The 18,256-nt window shown below is 38.9% G+C and overlaps 1 protein-coding gene across 11 annotated transcripts in view; it reads right to left on the bottom strand.

Annotated features, from left to right (window-relative positions):
• Positions 1-18,256, bottom strand: part of LOC108024259 (sex determination protein fruitless) — a 142,222-nt gene that overhangs the window by 61,584 nt on the left and 62,382 nt on the right. Inside the window, exons 1-2 of one of the 11 annotated variants that reach the window (XM_017094173.3) lie at positions 10,122-10,381; positions 7,800-8,059 (exon numbers count right to left, since the gene is read on the bottom strand). The exons of the other annotated variants lie outside the window; for them this stretch is intronic. Coding sequence (XP_016949662.1) covers positions 7,800-7,807 — 8 coding nt within the window. The 5' untranslated portion in view covers positions 7,808-8,059; positions 10,122-10,381. Of the gene's footprint in view, positions 1-7,799; positions 8,060-10,121; positions 10,382-18,256 lie in introns of those variants that run through there. 11 annotated transcript variants of the gene reach the window in all.

Below are 18,256 nucleotides of genomic sequence, written 5' to 3'. Positions count from 1 at the left end.
ATGCGTTAGGTGCTTGCAAATAGTTAGGACCTACTCATATTCAGCTTGCTTATGAGGTTTAGAAATCTTTTTAAAGTAGATAGGAATTTTTTTTGAATATTTTGTAAATATTAAATGATAATTTACCAATTATATTAGAAGAGACAAACTAAAATTATGAGGATGGACTGATTCTAGGTGTCTTTTATTAAGTTCGTGCGGTATAAGATTGGAAATAGTTGAGGTAGTTCAAATAATGACGAACTACTGCTAAGTATTCCAATCATTTTTAAAAAGTATTACTTGCTTTATAGCCAGAACACTTCTCCGTATAACCGACAATCTGCGCTTACTCTCTCTTTGGGCCGCCGTGGCGTATGCGCAATGTGCAATTAATTATACGCCGTGTGGTGCGCACAGAGGTGTGACCGACAGATCAGAACCGCTCAAAGGCCTCTGTCGCCCGACAATTCAATTAAAATGACCAATACTAGCTGTTAGCACGCATCTCAAGTGCCCCCGCACACGCCTTCAATTGACATTTCGGTTAATTTGAGTGAATTAGCATGCGGTCCGGTCGAATTTGAGTGAGTGCAACCTGCACTCGCTTTCATCTCGCAAATGAGGCGGAAGATTTGCCGGCTGTCACAGCCGGCTGTCAGTTTGGAAAACATATCTGACCACTTGACAAATCACCCTACGACTGACAGCCAGCCCAAACACTTACAGCTTACACTTCCTCTGGCAGGCCAGAAAATGTGTGTTTTTCACCAGCAACCAGCATGTCTCACAAAGATGGCCCAGAATATGCGCACTCTTCTTCAGCTGTCAGCCGAATTTGGGTCATATTAATAACGTATAGTGTGGTCGAGTAATGCCAAACGGCTGAAACACATTCAGAGCAGCCAAAAAGAAAAAAAACCGAAAAACACTTTTCAAAATAATGAAGAAAAACTAAATTAAACGCTGCAGAGAGCCAAGATGTCGACAAATTTACAAAAGAACCCAAAAACAAGCTGCCGTGACACTTTCGATTTCAATTTCGTCGTATTCGTGAGTTTTGCACTTGTATTTCGCTGGCTGTCTTGGCCGTATTGTCAGTTAAAAGTTGTTATTTTTTGTTTTCTCAATGTGTAGCCGTGTCGAAGGTAGCGACGACAGGTGCAAAAGTTGGCGACAAATTTTAATGAGCTGCAAAAGGCAGCGGAAAAACATCAAAATATCTACAACTTGCAGCGGACAGCATAAAACTATAGAATATACAAGAATAATTAAGTCAGAGTGAAAATAATTTACAGAATTTTAATTAACTGCAATTAACAGAATTAATGTGATGTGGGAGGGAAAAGACTCAAATGCAGTTTAGTTTTTAGACATGTAAAGGCGTATATAAATAATTGCCCTAATGCTATAAAATAATATATATAATTCACCCAATTTGAAGAGAAGTATCTTTTACTGCACAGCAGTAAACAAAATTAATTGCAAGCTCAATTTAATAACTTATTAAATGTCCCCTGATTTGCGGCAGTTTAAGTAGATTTTAAAAAATATAATTGCAGTCGTACGAAAGACGAAAGAAAAAACTCAATTAAAATTGGGGGATAAAACGAGTAATTATAAAATTCATGAGCAAAGCGTGCGCTTTTGTATCTTTGTATCTATGTATTAATGCTGCATTGTTATTGTTGTCGCTGCCAAGTAATTTACGAATTTAATTTATTTTTTATTTATTTGTGCCTTCTTTTTATTGTTTTTATTATCATCGCCCGCTGCTTTGTGAATATTGCTTCCTCTTCGGCAACGTAATATAACAAAAGATACACTGCCGCCTGTGTGTGTGCATGAATTTTGAATAAAACGTAATAAAAAACAACAGTAACGCTCGGAGTACAACAACAGTAATACGTAAAAAAGGAAAAAATAAATAAAAACCCAAACACCAAAGCAAAAGAAAAAATTTCAAGGTCAGCGCCGAAACGTGCATGCAAAAATTAAGCGCTGAAAAAACGAGCGTAAAAAAATAAAGTAAGCAATAAAAAATAACAGCAGCCGAGTCCCAGCGAAAGAGTCAAAGGAGAAATCAAAACAATTTCGATGCTTTTTTGCTGTTTGCCTTTGGCCACTCTTTCTTCTTTTCTTCTGCGCTGCATTCTTCGCAGCTGAGAAGAAAGACGGGAAGTGAAGATTTTCGAGGAACTGGAGCTAAATAAGAAAGTAAATATTTTGATCGGAAAAAAGTGCTAAGTAAATAGAATATTTTGTAATCGTGTATCGAAGAAATACTAACAATCTTAGAGGTTCAAAGTGATTATTATAAAATTTATTTCTAAAGTATCTTTTGGATTGAAAAATATAGCATAGATAGAAAACACAAGCTCCCAAATTTTTTAGTGATAGATTTAAAGGAAAAGACCTATTACTTGGTTTCTACAAATGAATATTTTCAGTTATGCCTTCCCTTACTACTTTCCTATGATAAGAAGTTAATAGGTATAACAGCATTTGATAAACGCAAGTTAGCATGGAATTTTTAAGGAATTTCCCCTCATCTGGTAAAAACCCATTTTAGGTTTAGATTTTTTTTGGAGACCTCAAGATTGAGTCACAGTTTAGGGATGGTGAGTAGCTGGCGGAGGACCGTGGAGGTGGAGAAACCCAATCGGCAATCGCTACTTGTCCTTGAAAACCAAGAAAAGAAGAAGAGCTGCTGAGGAACGGCCAGCGCTCAAATGAGCCATGTTGGCAGCGCTGCCAAAATGCAGTCAACGGCGACGCCATTAGACGTCTGCGCCGAGGCGATGTCGTCAGCAGCAGCAGCAACAGCAGCAACATGGGCTGTACAAGCAGCAGCAACACCAAGGAACAGCCACAATACTACTGCTTTTATATTACTTTTCATAGTAAAACCAAAAGACATTAACACCTCATAATTAAGAAGTTATTTAACAAAAATTAAAATACTTAAATGTTCCAGTAGCAACACAGCATCTGAGATAATGAAGGCAGTTGCAACATTATCAACAGAAACTTTGGCTGCCCCACTTGGAGTACTAAATAAGTAAAGTACAAAATGAGTTGAATGATACGCAGCAAATGGAATCGAAACAGCAGCAGGAACATTGCAGATGCAACATCAGCAAGCAGCAATATCAACAGTGTCAGCAGCAACTATGAGTGCAACACCAGCAATGTTAGGCGGGTAGGCAGCAATATTAGTAGTAGAATAAGCAGCAACACTGGCAAACGTAGTAGCAACAGCAGCATTAACAACGCTAGAGTAGCAGCACTACAGCAGCAACACTACAGCAGCAACAGTACAGCAGCAACACTACAGCAGCAACACTACAGCAGCAACACTACAGCAGCAACACTACAGCAGCAACACTACAGCAGTAACAGTACAACAGCAACACCACAACAACATCACCACAACAGCAACAGTACAGCAGCAACACTACAACAGCAACAGTACAACAGCAACACCACAGCAGCAACACTACAGCAGAAGCACTTCAGCACAGCAGCAAGATGAGGGACGTTAGTAGCGGCAGCCCTCAACTTTTGGGGCTTGGTTGCCTCCCCCCCCTACCATCTCATCCCCTCCCTATCCCGCTCTCGCCAAATGAACAACTGTCGCTGCTCGCGACTGCCGCTTGTTGTTCTTGTGGCTCAGCGTTCAGCATAAATTCGCAAAGTATGCGAAATTTATTAGGGTCTGCCTCGCATGTGCCGATCTTGGTGGTGTAGTTGCTGTTGTTGCTGTTGCCGTGGCTCGTCTAATTTAAAGTTCACAGGCGCACGCACACACTGGCAGCCATCGAGAACTGCTCTTGTGTAAGTGAGTGTAACACACACCAATCAAAAACCCGAAATAGCGAATAAAGGCAGCAACAATAACAACATCAACAACAACAAGGGAGGGCAGTAAAAAATGTTTATATTAATTTTTTCTCTTTTTCAATGTTGTTAAATTGGTTTTGCACTGCTGTTGTTCTTGTTGCAGCTTGCCAGCTTGTTCTCCGCCTTTGTTATTGTTTTCATTTAGTTTATTTTTCCTCTTTTTGCCCTATTGATATTTGCAAAACTTTTTGGCAAAAAAAGCCAACTAATACAGCCGCAGCAGTTTTGCGCTATCTTTTTATGAGTCTCTTTTTTTGACAAATTTCGAGTGTGTATGGGTGACTAGCGATTAAATTCGCGAATTGATCGCGCGTGTTTAGCACTCGGCGTTGTAAGTACTGAAAAAATACTGTGCTATATTTGGCAACCTAATAAAGTCGAATTTTGCAATGATAAGAAATTATGCCCTATAAATAAAATATTATTTACAATCAACATATGGTTGCTTTCGTGCTTTGGGTCTGCTACTAGCTTGGAATGTTTTGGAAAACCCAACTTACTTGTGTTGAATCGCTTTTTTATTATTCATTTGCTTATATATTTTTTGAATTTTTTTATGGCGCATCTATTTTATTATAGAATTGATAATGATGAAAAACTTCAATCCGTTTTCTTGTTTATTTCTAATTCGATCTTGTCTTTTTCACATACAGCATTAAAGTTATTAGCCACAAATGAGAACCCATTCGCATTTAACTACCCATAAAAACCCAGCGAATTCTGCGCAAATTACGGCCGTAGATTAATGTCCATTAAATGGAGTTTTATCGAGAGCCTTTCCTGTCACCTTGCGATACTCATGTGGCTCTGGCCATTACATAATCGCCACTTTGGATGCATGACTACGGTATCTGCCACAAGAAATGGCTGAAACAGGCCGTCAACGTGTAGTGGGCCATTAGGAACGATGGCGAGCGAAGCGAACCTAGTTCAAAAACATGTTTTAACCTTTTTCGTGGCGTGCAAAAGCCCAGCCTGACTTTACAAGCTCCAAAAATTAACACAAAAAGGTAAGAAATAAATAAAACATAAAACACACACATACCCAAAGAGACTTGGCAACAAGAACATGGCCAAAAAACAAAAAAAAAATAAAAAAGGGTAAGCGAAGCACGCGAAAAATTTTGGCAAAAATGGCCAAAGACAAAACGCAGAGCGAAAAACCGAAGACCCAAAAACCGAATCGCCAATTTCTGCGCATGCGTCGCTGCCTGCGCCGGCAGCGGAGCCGGCAGCGATGCCAGCGCCGACGTCGACGCCGCTGTCAAACCTTTGAGCGGGGACTTAGACGTGACTTACAAACTAAATGCGCTCGCTCAAGGTTAAAGCCGTTTATTTGTAAGCCAACGGCAAAAAACGAAACTGAAAACGCCGAAAGAATCTCGCGAAAAAAGTTGAAGTTGATATTTGCCGATGTTGTTTCTTTTTTATGAGAAAAACATGCGAGTTTGTGAGTGTGTTTGCTGGCGTATACCACCCGTTTCAGAACTATAAAACGATCGAAGGTCTTTATACGATCCATCGATTTTGTTCCTATAAAATACTGGAGTTGGTTCCAAGTTAAAGTAGGTTGAATAAAAGCATTTATTTTAATTTTCTCTATGATACTATTATATTATTCTAATGAAATAAATAAAAGTTTTTCAATCACATTAATATTTTGATTTTTTTTATGATATAAATATGATATATATGCTTGATAATCGAATTTATGAACATTATTACTTAATATGGTTTAATTCAATATTATTGGTTATTAATATTGATTTTATGTTAAGTATTTAAGGAAACGGGTTTTAAGAAACGGTTTAAGGGATTTTTTTAAGGATAAGTTTCATATTTCCTCTAAATTATTTAAACTTTCCTTTACACTTTATATTTTATATAAAATCCACCCAGCCTCATGTTTATGAAACGCACATCACGTAGTGCATTCAGATATGTCCCCCATTGTACTGCAGAGCTTGAAGGACCAGCTTTATGAAGGCGTGTTGGCAATGCCAACGAAAAACACCATAAGGTTCTCTATTGATCCGACTGCAATATCCGTTAATAATACGCATCTGGAGTCTATTGTTGGCGTTGGGGAGAATTGATTGCCCGAGTGGCTTTTGTGCGCGATAAAATGGGACTCAATTAATTAGCGGCCCGGTCCGCAGCGTATCAATGCAAGCTAAAAGAAAAATCGTGTTGCGAAATAAACAAATGATTCAACTTTAACCTGACCCTGCATGTCTGTCACAGATCGGCGGCAGTAGCAGCCGCAGCAGCTGCTGCTGTTTTCGCCCCGATGACATCACTCCAGAGTCTCGGCGATAGTGTCTCAGATGGCCGGGCCATTTGTTTTAATCGCAGCCAAAACAAAAGTGTTTAAAATGCAATAAATTGCAGTTGCGCACAGTTGACCAAAAATGTGCATTTGCATTGATTTCGAGTGCAGTTCGATGGAATCCGATATGTATTGCATCGCCAAACACCCACCTACAATGCATCCTCCCACGCGCGCTGTAAGCCAAAGCTGTCAAAATATCAGCTGCAACTAAATTAGTGAGCCTGACAAATGCCAAACAAGTTGTTGTAGGTGCCACAATTCAAATTATTCAATTAGCATGCATTGCGTATTTTCATCTATTTTCAAAGACGACGTCACCACGACTTTTGCTTCTGCAGCCAGATACACTTGAAAAGTGATAACTATCGTTAACTAATATTATATGTTGAGCATGGATTTAGTTTTTTTGGAAGAAACCATTGCATCCTAGACTACATTTAAGGACCACAGACTATTTTCAAATGGTTATACCATTTTAGTAATGAAATATACATAAATGATAACAGTTTAAAAAAAAAATTAAAATAAAAAAATTTGTATCATTATTTGGTCTTTAAAAAAAGGTGCTAAAATTTGATTAGGATTTTTAAAAAAGATTATAGATTATTTTCATTACTTCGTTCTGAAAAATGTTAATTTCTTATTTAATTCTTTTAAAAATTGAATATCACACTTTTTGGTATATAAAGTATTCTTAATTACAGAATACTTTTATTCTGAGTGTAATTTGGCTGCTTTTGCCGTTGCTCCTATTAGCCAACATGACCGAGCCGCATTTGTCCTTCACAAGCCGTTGACTAAATTGGCATCGATTTGGCAGCGGCTTAAGCGGCAGTTACTTTGACCATATGGGCGCGAGCAGACGACTTACCAATCTTTAATGGCTTGGCAAAAAAATAAAAAATCGAATTAAAAAATGGGAAGCAGAACATGGCGAAAAAATCAATTTGAAAATGGCAGGGCGCGCCACGACAGATACTTTTGGCAATTAGCAATAGTTGGATACTAAAACGCAAGCACTGGCAAACAAGCGAACAGCATCGGTCGCCATGGAAGAGAGCGTGGGATAATTAATACACCGAATTCCACCAAACCCGAGCATTTGCAATAAAATAAAGCCAAATTCGATGAGTAATACACTTGATCGCAGATGCCCTTGACAATGCCTGTAGTCCATCTTATCGTCTAATTTATGGCTAAACATCAACTTCAGAATCGTTTAATAGCTAATAAACATATTCTAGGGAGCTATGCGCTTTATCAGATCTATTTTATTTTACAAATTTTATTTCCAGGAATTCTTTAAAGTTTACATTCTCTTGTTATCATAAACCCTAAAATCGACTTTATAAAAAGAATATTGCTGAATATTCTCAAAATGTATCTTATACATTTTAGATCTTAAGATACTTAAGATAAATTATTTATGGTTTTTTAAGTTTATTTACAAAAAACACCGAACAAATATATTCAAATTATTTTGATCAACGGTTCTTAAATTAAACCTCTAACAAAAGATTAATTTCAAATCTTTTGCAAACTTTTTTTCCATTTAATATTTATAGATAATGATTAGCGAACAAACCTTGTCATTTCCGCAATAGAAAGGTAGATGGAGCACTATAACATTTGCACTGCGTTTGTGGTGGGGCAAAGTATCTTTCGGTATTTCGATTATTCGATTATCTAGAGTATGCAGCTGTATCTCTCAAGTTCAACTGGCACATTGATGCGTCGAGGCATTTGCTGATGATATTTTCTGCGATTCTATTTCACACACTTTGTAGCAAACACTCGCGCACGTTCTCAGTTTGGAATTCCTTTGTGCAAATTATTACACAATGCCTGATGAGCCCAAACACCGAGCCCATGGACGGAAAAAGATACGAAAAGAGAGCAGTTGAAAGACTGGTTGAGGTTAAAACGGTAACCCTCTGGAGCCCTGGCAACCGACAAACGACTGCCGATTATCCCGTCCCAGCTTAGATTCCGATTCCGACCCAAGACGGATACGATACGATCCCTTGGCGTGTCGCCCAAGTAAACAAAATACATGAAATACTACTATAAAGGCGAAAGCTGAGCAAAAATATCAAAAAGCGGACACTCGTTATGCTGTTTCCAATACCCTGGCGAAGGGTTGAATGGTTGAACCTAGAAACAGGAAATTAGAGAACTTCCTTATAAAACCATTTTTCAGGCATTGTAAAATAAATACAATAAGCTACCTCGGTAATCTCTAGAAAATTATGTGTTATTTGAATGCATCTATTAACAGTGTTTGTATTCTAAGCTATCATGTATGGCTTTAACCAACCTTCTTGGATATTTCGAATAAGGTATCTGTATCTTGTAATTTGTATTTTTTAGACCACCGATTTACTAAACAAGTATTTATTTTTGTATTGTATTTTTATCATTTTTATAAGAATCTAAGGATCTATTCAATCTGTTAAAAAGGAATCTGTCTAAACTTTTTGCAAGAGCATTCATATCTTCGGTGATCTTGCCTACTTTGGCTTTTATGATTTTTCGGTGGATTTATTTTGCGTTGCCAAAATTCGGCGCGCTGACGGGACGGAAAGGGATGGGCAAAGCTTACAGCGCTGCTGCTGTCTCTCTTTTTTTTACATTTTTTTTTGTATTTTTGCCGCGCGACATTTCGAGCAACGATCAAGGGCAAGTTGGACATGCCGCTGCTGCGGTCGACGTCGCTGCCTCACCCTTGAAGAGCTTACAGCGATCTGGCGGATGTATCTGTATCTGTGTGTGTCTTTGCAGGGGTATCTGTATCTGTATGTTTGCCCCGAAGTATCTGTATCTGGGAGCAGGGTGTGTGTGCGTCTTGTGCTTCTTTTGGAGGGTTTTCGCTTTCAAACGAGCAATTTGCGAATTTCGTCGGCTGCTTATAAAATTGAGTATTTATTCCTCGTTCGCCGACGTTTGCCTGCTAACCTAGTAGCCAGTCGTCTGCTCTTTTTTTGTAAGTCTCGCTTTGTCTCGATTCGTTCGGTTCGGTTTGGTTTGGTTTCTTTTCGTATCATCCCCAGCGCCCTGGCCCTCTTAGGATCGCTTTTAATTCTATGGAATTGTCTGAAAATTAAGCACAGGAGGCAGGCACGGAACACACACACACGAAAAGCACAACAAAAAAACGAAGAAAGAAGCGAGCAGAACCTTTATGAAATTTGCTCCTCACATGTTAGAGACCCATCCCAAAAGATCGTGATAATGATGACAATCATCATCAGCTGATTTCCCTCCCGCTCACAGCCTGATCACCGCTCGGTCGCCCTTTGTTTGTCCACCTTTTTCGGTCTTGCCATTATATAGTATGGTTTTGTGAATTTCAGGTTTTGCTTTTACAGAAATCATTTGAATTTGCATGTGTGAGATGATGATAGTGCCATATTGCGTTACATTTGAGGGAACTTCTGGAAACCGCAGTGGAACAGATAATGGGTTTCTATTTAAGCGTTTACGGCGAATTCCGGAGTAATTCAAATGAGTTCCCTGGAAGTCACGAAATCTGCTCTTTACTTGGGGCTTAGTCACATTTTTGGATCAATATTTCCTAAGCTTTGAGTTCTTGTAATTTTGCATTAACTTTAGCCTAATCTATTCTTTCAAATTCTCTCTTAATTTATATGTTTTTATGTTTATTAAAATGTTTTCATTATGACCTTTATATTAAAAGATAATATTTTATATAAGAAGTAAAAATCGTACCAACCCTATTTCCCTGTACTATAACTTGAGTTGGTATATTGTCATAAACTAAATTTTTTATTTTTACTCTGTAAAAATCATCTTCAGCTTTCGACAAATAATTTAATTCTTCAGCTAGATCCTAAGTTGTAAATCCTTTAACTGTTATCCCTCTTTTTCCACCAGGATCGCTTCATACTTTTGATTATATTTTTCTTTTAGGCAGAAAGGCGCCACATGTTGCACTGTCGCATGTGTTGCGATTGTTCACAGTTCACGTTTTTCGTTGCTGATCGCATATTCAAAACACTTGGCAGATGATTGTTTTCATTCAGATCGTTTTTGTTTTTTATGCATAAACTTTTTTAGATTTTTGTTTTCGGATATTTGGTTGTTTTTCGTTTTTGTTGTTGGTTGACGAGCAATAGAAACGCGTGCCACAACGTTGCGGTTGCAGTAGTTTTTAGCGAGTGTTCGTTGCAAATGCTGCAAATAATGCTAAAAGTCTAAAAAGAACACGTCCAGCAACAACTTAGACGACGCGACGTCGCAGTCGCCGCTGGCAGCAGCAGCCGCAGCAGCAGTAGCGGCAGCAGCAACATCGCCGAGTTGCAGCGGTGAATTTCGCATGTGGCAAATGCTGGAGTTGCAGTGGCTCTCTCTCTCCATCTCTATCTCTCTGGCCAGGCCCTCTCGCTTGCACAGTATCTCAAGCTCTCTTTCGCACACTTGCCATTAGAATGGGCTTAGTCTTAGATGGGCAACGAACGGCGATCGTTCTCGGCTTCGGGGCCTCCCGAACGACCCCCTTCTCCCACCCGTCTACGCCCCTGCCGCGCCCCCTTTTTCCCGAATTGCCGGTTTCTGCAGCTGAGCAATGAAAAGCTGTCCCAGTGTCTGTGAGTATCTGTGTGTGCGTTAGAGATGCTCTGTTCTTGCGGCACATGTGCTCAGTGCACTGGAACAAATTTCAAGGTTTTTTTTTTTAATTTGATCAGAACGAATGTTACAACCTCTGTCCGTTGATACCTTTGTCTGTATAAGAACGACTCAATCAGTGCGAAGATGCGAAGAAAGATGGATTAAGCTAGGGTTTTAAAATTCCATTAAAATTTGTATATTGAATTAAAAATAACATTGTCGTTTTTTTTTTTAATAACATAAACGATATGTTTTTTTTTCCTGTGCACCTAAGTGGCTTTCAAAGTGCTGTCGCTGCTACTGACTACACACAAATGCCACACACAAGCGCACTCATTTCCCATACATACTTCGCACTTGATAAAGAGTAAGAGGGGACCATCAGATGCGTAAACTTTCGCAAAAAATGCCCACACAAAAGATTGCCTAAACAGGAGATTATGATAATGGGCAAAAAAAAGTTTTCATATAAGTGAAGTACTATTAACATCAATATCAATGGAATTTCTTTAATCAAAATTTTAATACATGAAACAAAAGTTTCTAAAGACCTTTATTGACCTCTTCCAGTAATGGAAACCCAAGTATTGGCTAAAATCTACGCACTCTTCCGCCCTTCCTTCTGCCCCGTGAAAGATATATCTATTATCTCTCGGCGCTCGTGTAAAGCAATTTGAACGCCCAGCTGTATCTCACAGATACTTTCGGCACACAGATACGCCGCGCGATGCGGTAACCGCGATCGCACGCACTCAGTTCCGAATTCGGAACCGAACGCGAACCTAGAAAAGAGCCGAAGCATCGGCGAGCGTTAAAATTGCGCTAATTATTGGCGAGCTTTCTTCTTTATGCAGCCCAGAGAGGAGAGAGCGAAAAGGTTTCTCTTACTCGCGGGCCAAAGAGAAAGCGGGAGAAAAGAGATGTAAAGATAGTGGATTTAATTTACGGTTCGCATTTAACCCTTGACACGCGCCAGAAATCGCCCAGCCACCCACTGAAAAGTTCGCAAATCAGGCGAACTTAAATGCGAGAAAATCAAAGTGAAAGGAGGTGGAGAAAGGCGAAAGAGAAAGGGGTGGGGAGCTGGGTGCTAGGGGGCGGACGAGAGACATCAACAGTAATTGGCAAGGTCGTTTCATCGTTTGTCGTAATCACTGCGTTTGCTTTTGGTTTTCCGTTTTCGGTTTTTCGGCCAACAAAGGCGCAAACAACAACAGCAAAGACAAACGTTGACTGTTTGCTCATGTATCTTTTTTTTGGCCAATCTCATTGCGGATTAGCCGCAAACAGTAAAGATAGAGTTTTTAGTTAAAAGGAAAGGGAAACACAATTGAAAATGTGGCATTCCACGGGGATTTTTCCAATAAAAATAAAATATTTACTTTTTTGGTTGGAATTTCTTAATCAAGTTAGAGCATTGCTCTATAATATTACCAAGTCACGACTGAAGTTTTATAGGTTCATCGAACTGGAAACCAATTGATTTGAATTTATTTGACGAAATTATATAGATTTATGGTTAAAATAAAATAAAACAAATTAAATGAAATAAAATATTAGTATATTACTATTATAAATTGTAATGTGAATTCAAAATTTACTTTAGAATTTCGTATTAAATTAAACTTTATTTATTGACTTTGAGCTTAGATGTGTTGTTTACTACGTCTAATGAATATGTTTTTTGGCATTTACAAAATTCTTACTTAATTATGGTTTTAAAATCTGTGTATAATCTCACAGCCTTTATAGTTGCATGTGGTTTTTTATATTATTTTATGGTCGATTACAACTGAGTTTCTTTGCTGATTGGCACACCATTTGAACGAATGAGGACTTTATTATTTAATACAATAATTTCTTTTGGCCATTGTTGACTTACAAACCAAAGGCGATTTGATTTTGGGGTGTGTGCTCTCGCAGTCGGTGGTCGTGGACCACACTGCGTATGTGCAATATGGATTTTGTTCAGGCAGCGAATTTGATTCAATAGTTTTCGCCACAATTTTATTTGACTTCCAATGGGCTGAGAATTTCCACACATGTGTTTCGCTTTATTTAACAGCAACCGCGTATTAGACATTAACCATTTTTGCTTTACAAATAAACCCAAATAGATGCCCTAAATTTGGCCCAGAGCTGTATAAGAATCGGCACACAAACACCCCGCGAAAGTAGGGCGCCATCTGCCCACCTTACACCTTCGCCGCCCCTGGTTGATCGAAAACAATATGGTTTTTATCGAGGCGTGTTTTCGGTTGATTATAATGCAAATATTACACGCTGCGGTGATCTGTTTAATAGAGCACTATGTGCGTATATACAATTTGTATAGGTATTTTGCGGTACATAGAGGAATATGTCTTACAAAGTTCTTTGTTTACCTGCCGCCCCGTTTTTGACTGTTTAGTTTTTGGCCAAATGCGCGTAATTTACTTAGCCCAATTTTCGCCATTTCCGAATAAATTTCGTGTTTACTCGCGTTATAATTTCGGCCGGTTGTTGAACCCCCACCAAAAATAAAAAAAGGAACCATTTTAGTGGCAGCCACTTGCTATCCAATTTTAGATGAGGGCTGCCATCTCTGCGCTCTCAATTATGTCACCCTCAAGTATTTCGAGCCGCTCATAAATTACGTTGAATGAATTTAATTGCCACGACGCATAAATCTAAAGCGCTTCAGTTGAGTTTTTCGCCGAAAAACGAAGTGCCTGGGCTTGGCGCCGGGCAATTTATTAAAAGTATTAAGAAAAAATTTAAAAAAAGGAAGGAAACGTGTTAAAGGTGATGGTGAACGTGAAATGCACTCATAATTTATGTGAAATTATTTTGCAGAGAACTAAAAAATCCTTAAAGTTGATAAGTAATTATTATATAGAATGAATAAATGTGAAAATGCAACAAATATTTAAAAAAAAAACATAAATAGTCGTAACCCAAAATTTTGGGTTCTAAAATCAAAAAAATAACAAAACATTAATTTTGTTAAGTAAATAAATTTTGACACAACTAAAAATAACCTAAAATTTAAAACTATTCAATTTTGTTTTTTTTCCATTATCCCATTTCAACACCACCCCTAGAAAGGGTATCGAAGACCTGATGACGACGCAGTGCAGTGCGAATAAAAAATAGAGAACTCACAAGAAATTCGCGCATTTGCCCTTGAAATAAATTTAAGTTTGCGAAAAAAACGTAGGAAAAAAATGTGCGATTTTTGGCTGCTTTGTTTCTGCCTCTGTTAGACTGCTCTTCTTTTTTTTGTATTTTGGCGTGATTTCTTTGTGGGTCTCATGTTGTTTGCATTTTGCCTAAACTTTAGATACACCCAAGCAGCTTAAACGCAGGAAGACAAGCGACGACGAAATGAAATGAAATAAAATAAATGTTTTAGTTTGCATTCGGAATGCTTTGCATGTAATTTAAAAACTGGTCTAGCGGGGCCCCTGTCTCAAAAACCTTCGCTCGATTCGCCAAGCTTGCCAAAATTATGCTCGACTGCCCTCGAACCCCGCGTCGTCCTCAGGTTGTCGTAATTTATTTTGCACAGCGAAGGGGCAACAATAATTTGGCAAATACGGAAGTCCATATATCTAGCTGCGTTTTTTGGTTTCGCATTTTGTCTTCCACACTCTTGGCTCTTTGTGTTTGCCTTTGTTTGAAATGTAATAAATTTTCAGCTCCAAGTCTCCGAAGACTCGGAGACTGCAAGCCGGCATCGAATCGATTTGTGTCCCTGGTTTTCGGTTTTAATTATTAACTTGGTTAATGAATCTCGGCGAGCTGAGCTCGGATTTGAATTCGGATTTGGAACGCGCTGCATGAGAACAGCCTTCGAAAGCGCTGCCGACCTTTGCTATTTCGATTTTTGCATATTTCTAACAACGCTTTCGGACCCACAAAATAAGGTAAAATACAGAAAAAAAGTGAGAAAACATGTTTGCATTAGCTGAGTGGCAAGCGGATTTATAATTGCCGTAGCTTCGAAACTAGCTTAGTTCATTGATTCGCTCCCTGGGCGGATTGCGGATTGTGGACTCCAGATTCCAGAGGCCAGCTTCCAGGTTCCAGAATTCCAATTCCCAGCAAGTGCCGGGCGGTGCATTCACCTCTTGCGTAATGAACACCAACAGCGCCACCAACGGAGCTAGGGACTGGACCTGGTCCAAAAGCCTGCAGTCGCAGTTAGCCAGTTTGGAGGCTGGGCTCTGTCTTCGGGGTTCTGGATCCTCAGCTCTGGGTTCTGGGTTCTGTGCTCTGGAGCTCGGGATGGCGCGCAGCTGCGTTGCAGAAATTAGAATTAGAATTCGCCTGGCTCTTAGCGCGGCCGAGGAGGAGATGGCCCAGGCTGGAGCCGCTGATAAAGCCATGGACAAAAAGCCAACGCCAAAGTCGCAGTTTTATATGAACACTGTGAGAAAAAATGTGGGTCCCAAGAAAGAGCCTAGTCCTAGTTCCATAAGCCTCATAGCCAATTCAGCAATCAGTTTTTATTTTTAACTAAATAATTAATTGGGACTTTATAGATTTATCTTTTTTATGTAAAATTAAAAAAATATATTAATTAATTTCTAACAAATCCGAAACATATATTTTTCCAAATTTAATGCTACTTTTTATTGGTTCACAAGTGAAAAAAGGATTTCCACATTTTTTTATACTCAAACATTATTTCAAAAGTTAAATACAATTTGGTTAAAAGTTAAAAAAAAGGAAATTGTAATAAAATTATATTGCCATTAGTCAGGCCTGTCAAATTTAATGGTATATTTTTATATATAAGTTAGGTAAATTTTTTTGAGCAACCCAAAACTGAGTGTTAAATAAGTATGAGATATATTAGAAAAATCGGGGCTAAAGTTCAATATCCTTGATTATTTTCCCTGTGCATCCCCGGCCGGGTAACTCCTTTGCGCTACAAAAATAATTGCAAATAAAATGCAAGCAGCCCCGCGTTGCACCTGAGCAGGTGAGGAGCGGCCGGGGGAGCTGGCTGGGCCAAGAAGACATCTCTTGGCCAGCACCTGTGCGCCAAGGCGTTTAATTCCATACGAAAACAAACAGCCCAGAGAGAAGTGTTGCCCGTGTGCAGCGGCAAATGTTGCATGTTGCTGTTGCAGTTGCAATCCCTGTCCTCGGCCTGAGCAATGCGGCTGTTAAAGTAACAGCATCGAAGAGCCGTTATCAATATCTGGTTTGTCCACTCAGCGGGCGCTGCAGATGCAGCCCAGCATCATCCACTCGCACATATAGCCATATATTTTTATATATACGCGCATCTATATATTCAGCGGGAAATCGGAGGGGTGGGCCGGGGGAGGAGTGGTGGAAAAGCTGGGCGGCAGATTGGGCCAATGTACCTGAGTGGCAGCCACTTTCAGGCGGAGGAATGCGTTCAGCAGCTACATGGGGCTAGAAGCGGTCCTAGGGTAACTGCAAATGTGGCCATTTATATAGCACAATAAACATTTGGCGTTGCCCGCTCTTGCCTGAGTGCACTCGCCGAAAAATCGTAAACGAAACATAAAGATTACAGGACATTTCCCAAGGTAGCAGCTCTTTATTGGAGAAGCTTAATGGACATAACAGAAATTAAAAGAAAATATACAAGCTTTTATGAAGTTAAAAAAAGTTATGTTTGAGATTTAATTAAAAGATAATATAGTTATTTATGAAATATAGCACATATTTTTTGATAAACTTCTTGGTTGGTATGGTAAATAAGAAATTCGACTCGGATATACAATTATGTAGAAATAAGATAAAGTATAATAATATAATACTATGAATAATATTATTAACATTAATATTGAGTTAGGATCTCTCTTTAAAGGATCTTTAAAATATAATAAAAAATAATATTCTAAGCTCACCATTTATAATAGTTTTGTAGCTCGAGTTCTATCAAAATTAGTTTCAAAATGTTTTTGGTTTTTTTTATTAATTCTTGTGATTATTAAAAAATAATTATTCCCAGTGTCGAAAGATCCCTGCAGTTTTTGTTCCTGTTCTGGAGTGTTATCCCGTGCCGGGGCTTAGTTAGCCAACTATTTCAACGCCCAGCGCTTTGGCCTGGGCTAACCAACGGTTCGCCTCGATTTTTTTCTATTAAAATTACCATCAAGATTTACATTTCAGTAGGCAACAGGTTTGGGCCCCTTTTAGGCAAATGTGGGCAGCATCATCGGGAACAGTCTGTTTTTTCTGTTTTTTTTTTTTTTTTTTGAGGGGGAGAAGGAGTACTGCCATGGCTAAATGCCTTGGCGGCCTCATCTGCCCACTCGCCACTCGCAGCGTCCAGGAACGCTCAAGTCAAGTGGAAAATTGCGGCTATTTGCGGTTGCTCCCATTTTGTTCGCCTTTAATGTCCATATTTAGCTGGGGGAATCAAGCCAGGGAATGAATGAACGGCCAAGATCAATCTGGAAACAATGGCTATAGCAAATATAGCTTATCGTGGGCCGAGATTCGTTTGTAGAACGAAGAGATGCTCGTAAGGAAAATGGCAGGATCTCTTGTAACCTAACATATTACAAAAAAAAGTTTAAAAGCTCTTTAAAAATATGTTATCCCAAATGAAATATATTTTATATTATTGATGAGTACTTTAGCTTACATTTTAACTGTCAAATTACTTTATCAAACAAGCAGGTTTATTTTCTACCGCTTTTTTACGGTTCATTTGTAATGCAAACTGACGCAACCTTAATTCCTCCCATTACATTTCAATGCCAATAAATAAATGAACTCTTAAAATGTAAAACAAACAATTCGCCATTATTGGCCAATAAGCCATTCATTTGGTTAACAGTTAGGCGATGAGGCACCGATTGAACCTGACGATTCATAATCGCCTCGCACAGAAGTTCCTGACCAAGTGCTTTTGGCCTGGCCATCTGGAGAGCCAACTGGCTGTTGTGGCCATGTGCAAACGTCAATCGCTTGCTGGCCAGGCAATAAATTTTAATTTCATTTAACATTTTACAAGCCTTCAGAAGGCATAAACGGAAATTTAAAGCAGGTAGACGGCCGAGGAAAATCAAATTGCGGCCCAACTAGGAAGCGAAATGCCTCCGCCACCATCCTTAACCCCTCGATGCTCTAGCAGTTCTACGCATTAGGACATCCATTGGCCCAGTCAGTGAAGGGGGGTCAGAGCTGGGCAGGGGCAGGGGGTGGATCCATCTAACAGCACAACGATGTATAAAACAATTTAAATATTGCCGCTGCACTTGCAACAACAACGCAGGAAAGGCGGAAAACTAGTTTCAGACACAGGAAATAAAAATGATTGAAATCTATTTTAATAAAACCTTTAAAATGAAATTATCTTTAGTTGGATTCTTATAGATATCATATTTATAAGGCTATTTTTTGTTGACATTCTATTATCTTTTAGAAAGTAAAATGTAT

Source organism: Drosophila biarmipes, chromosome 3R (genome assembly GCF_025231255.1).
Source record: "Drosophila biarmipes strain raj3 chromosome 3R, RU_DBia_V1.1, whole genome shotgun sequence".
Classification (NCBI taxonomy): domain Eukaryota; kingdom Metazoa; phylum Arthropoda; class Insecta; order Diptera; family Drosophilidae; genus Drosophila; species Drosophila biarmipes.
The sequence above is the reverse complement of the archived record's forward strand: the minus strand, read 5'-3'. Positions and strand labels throughout refer to the sequence as shown.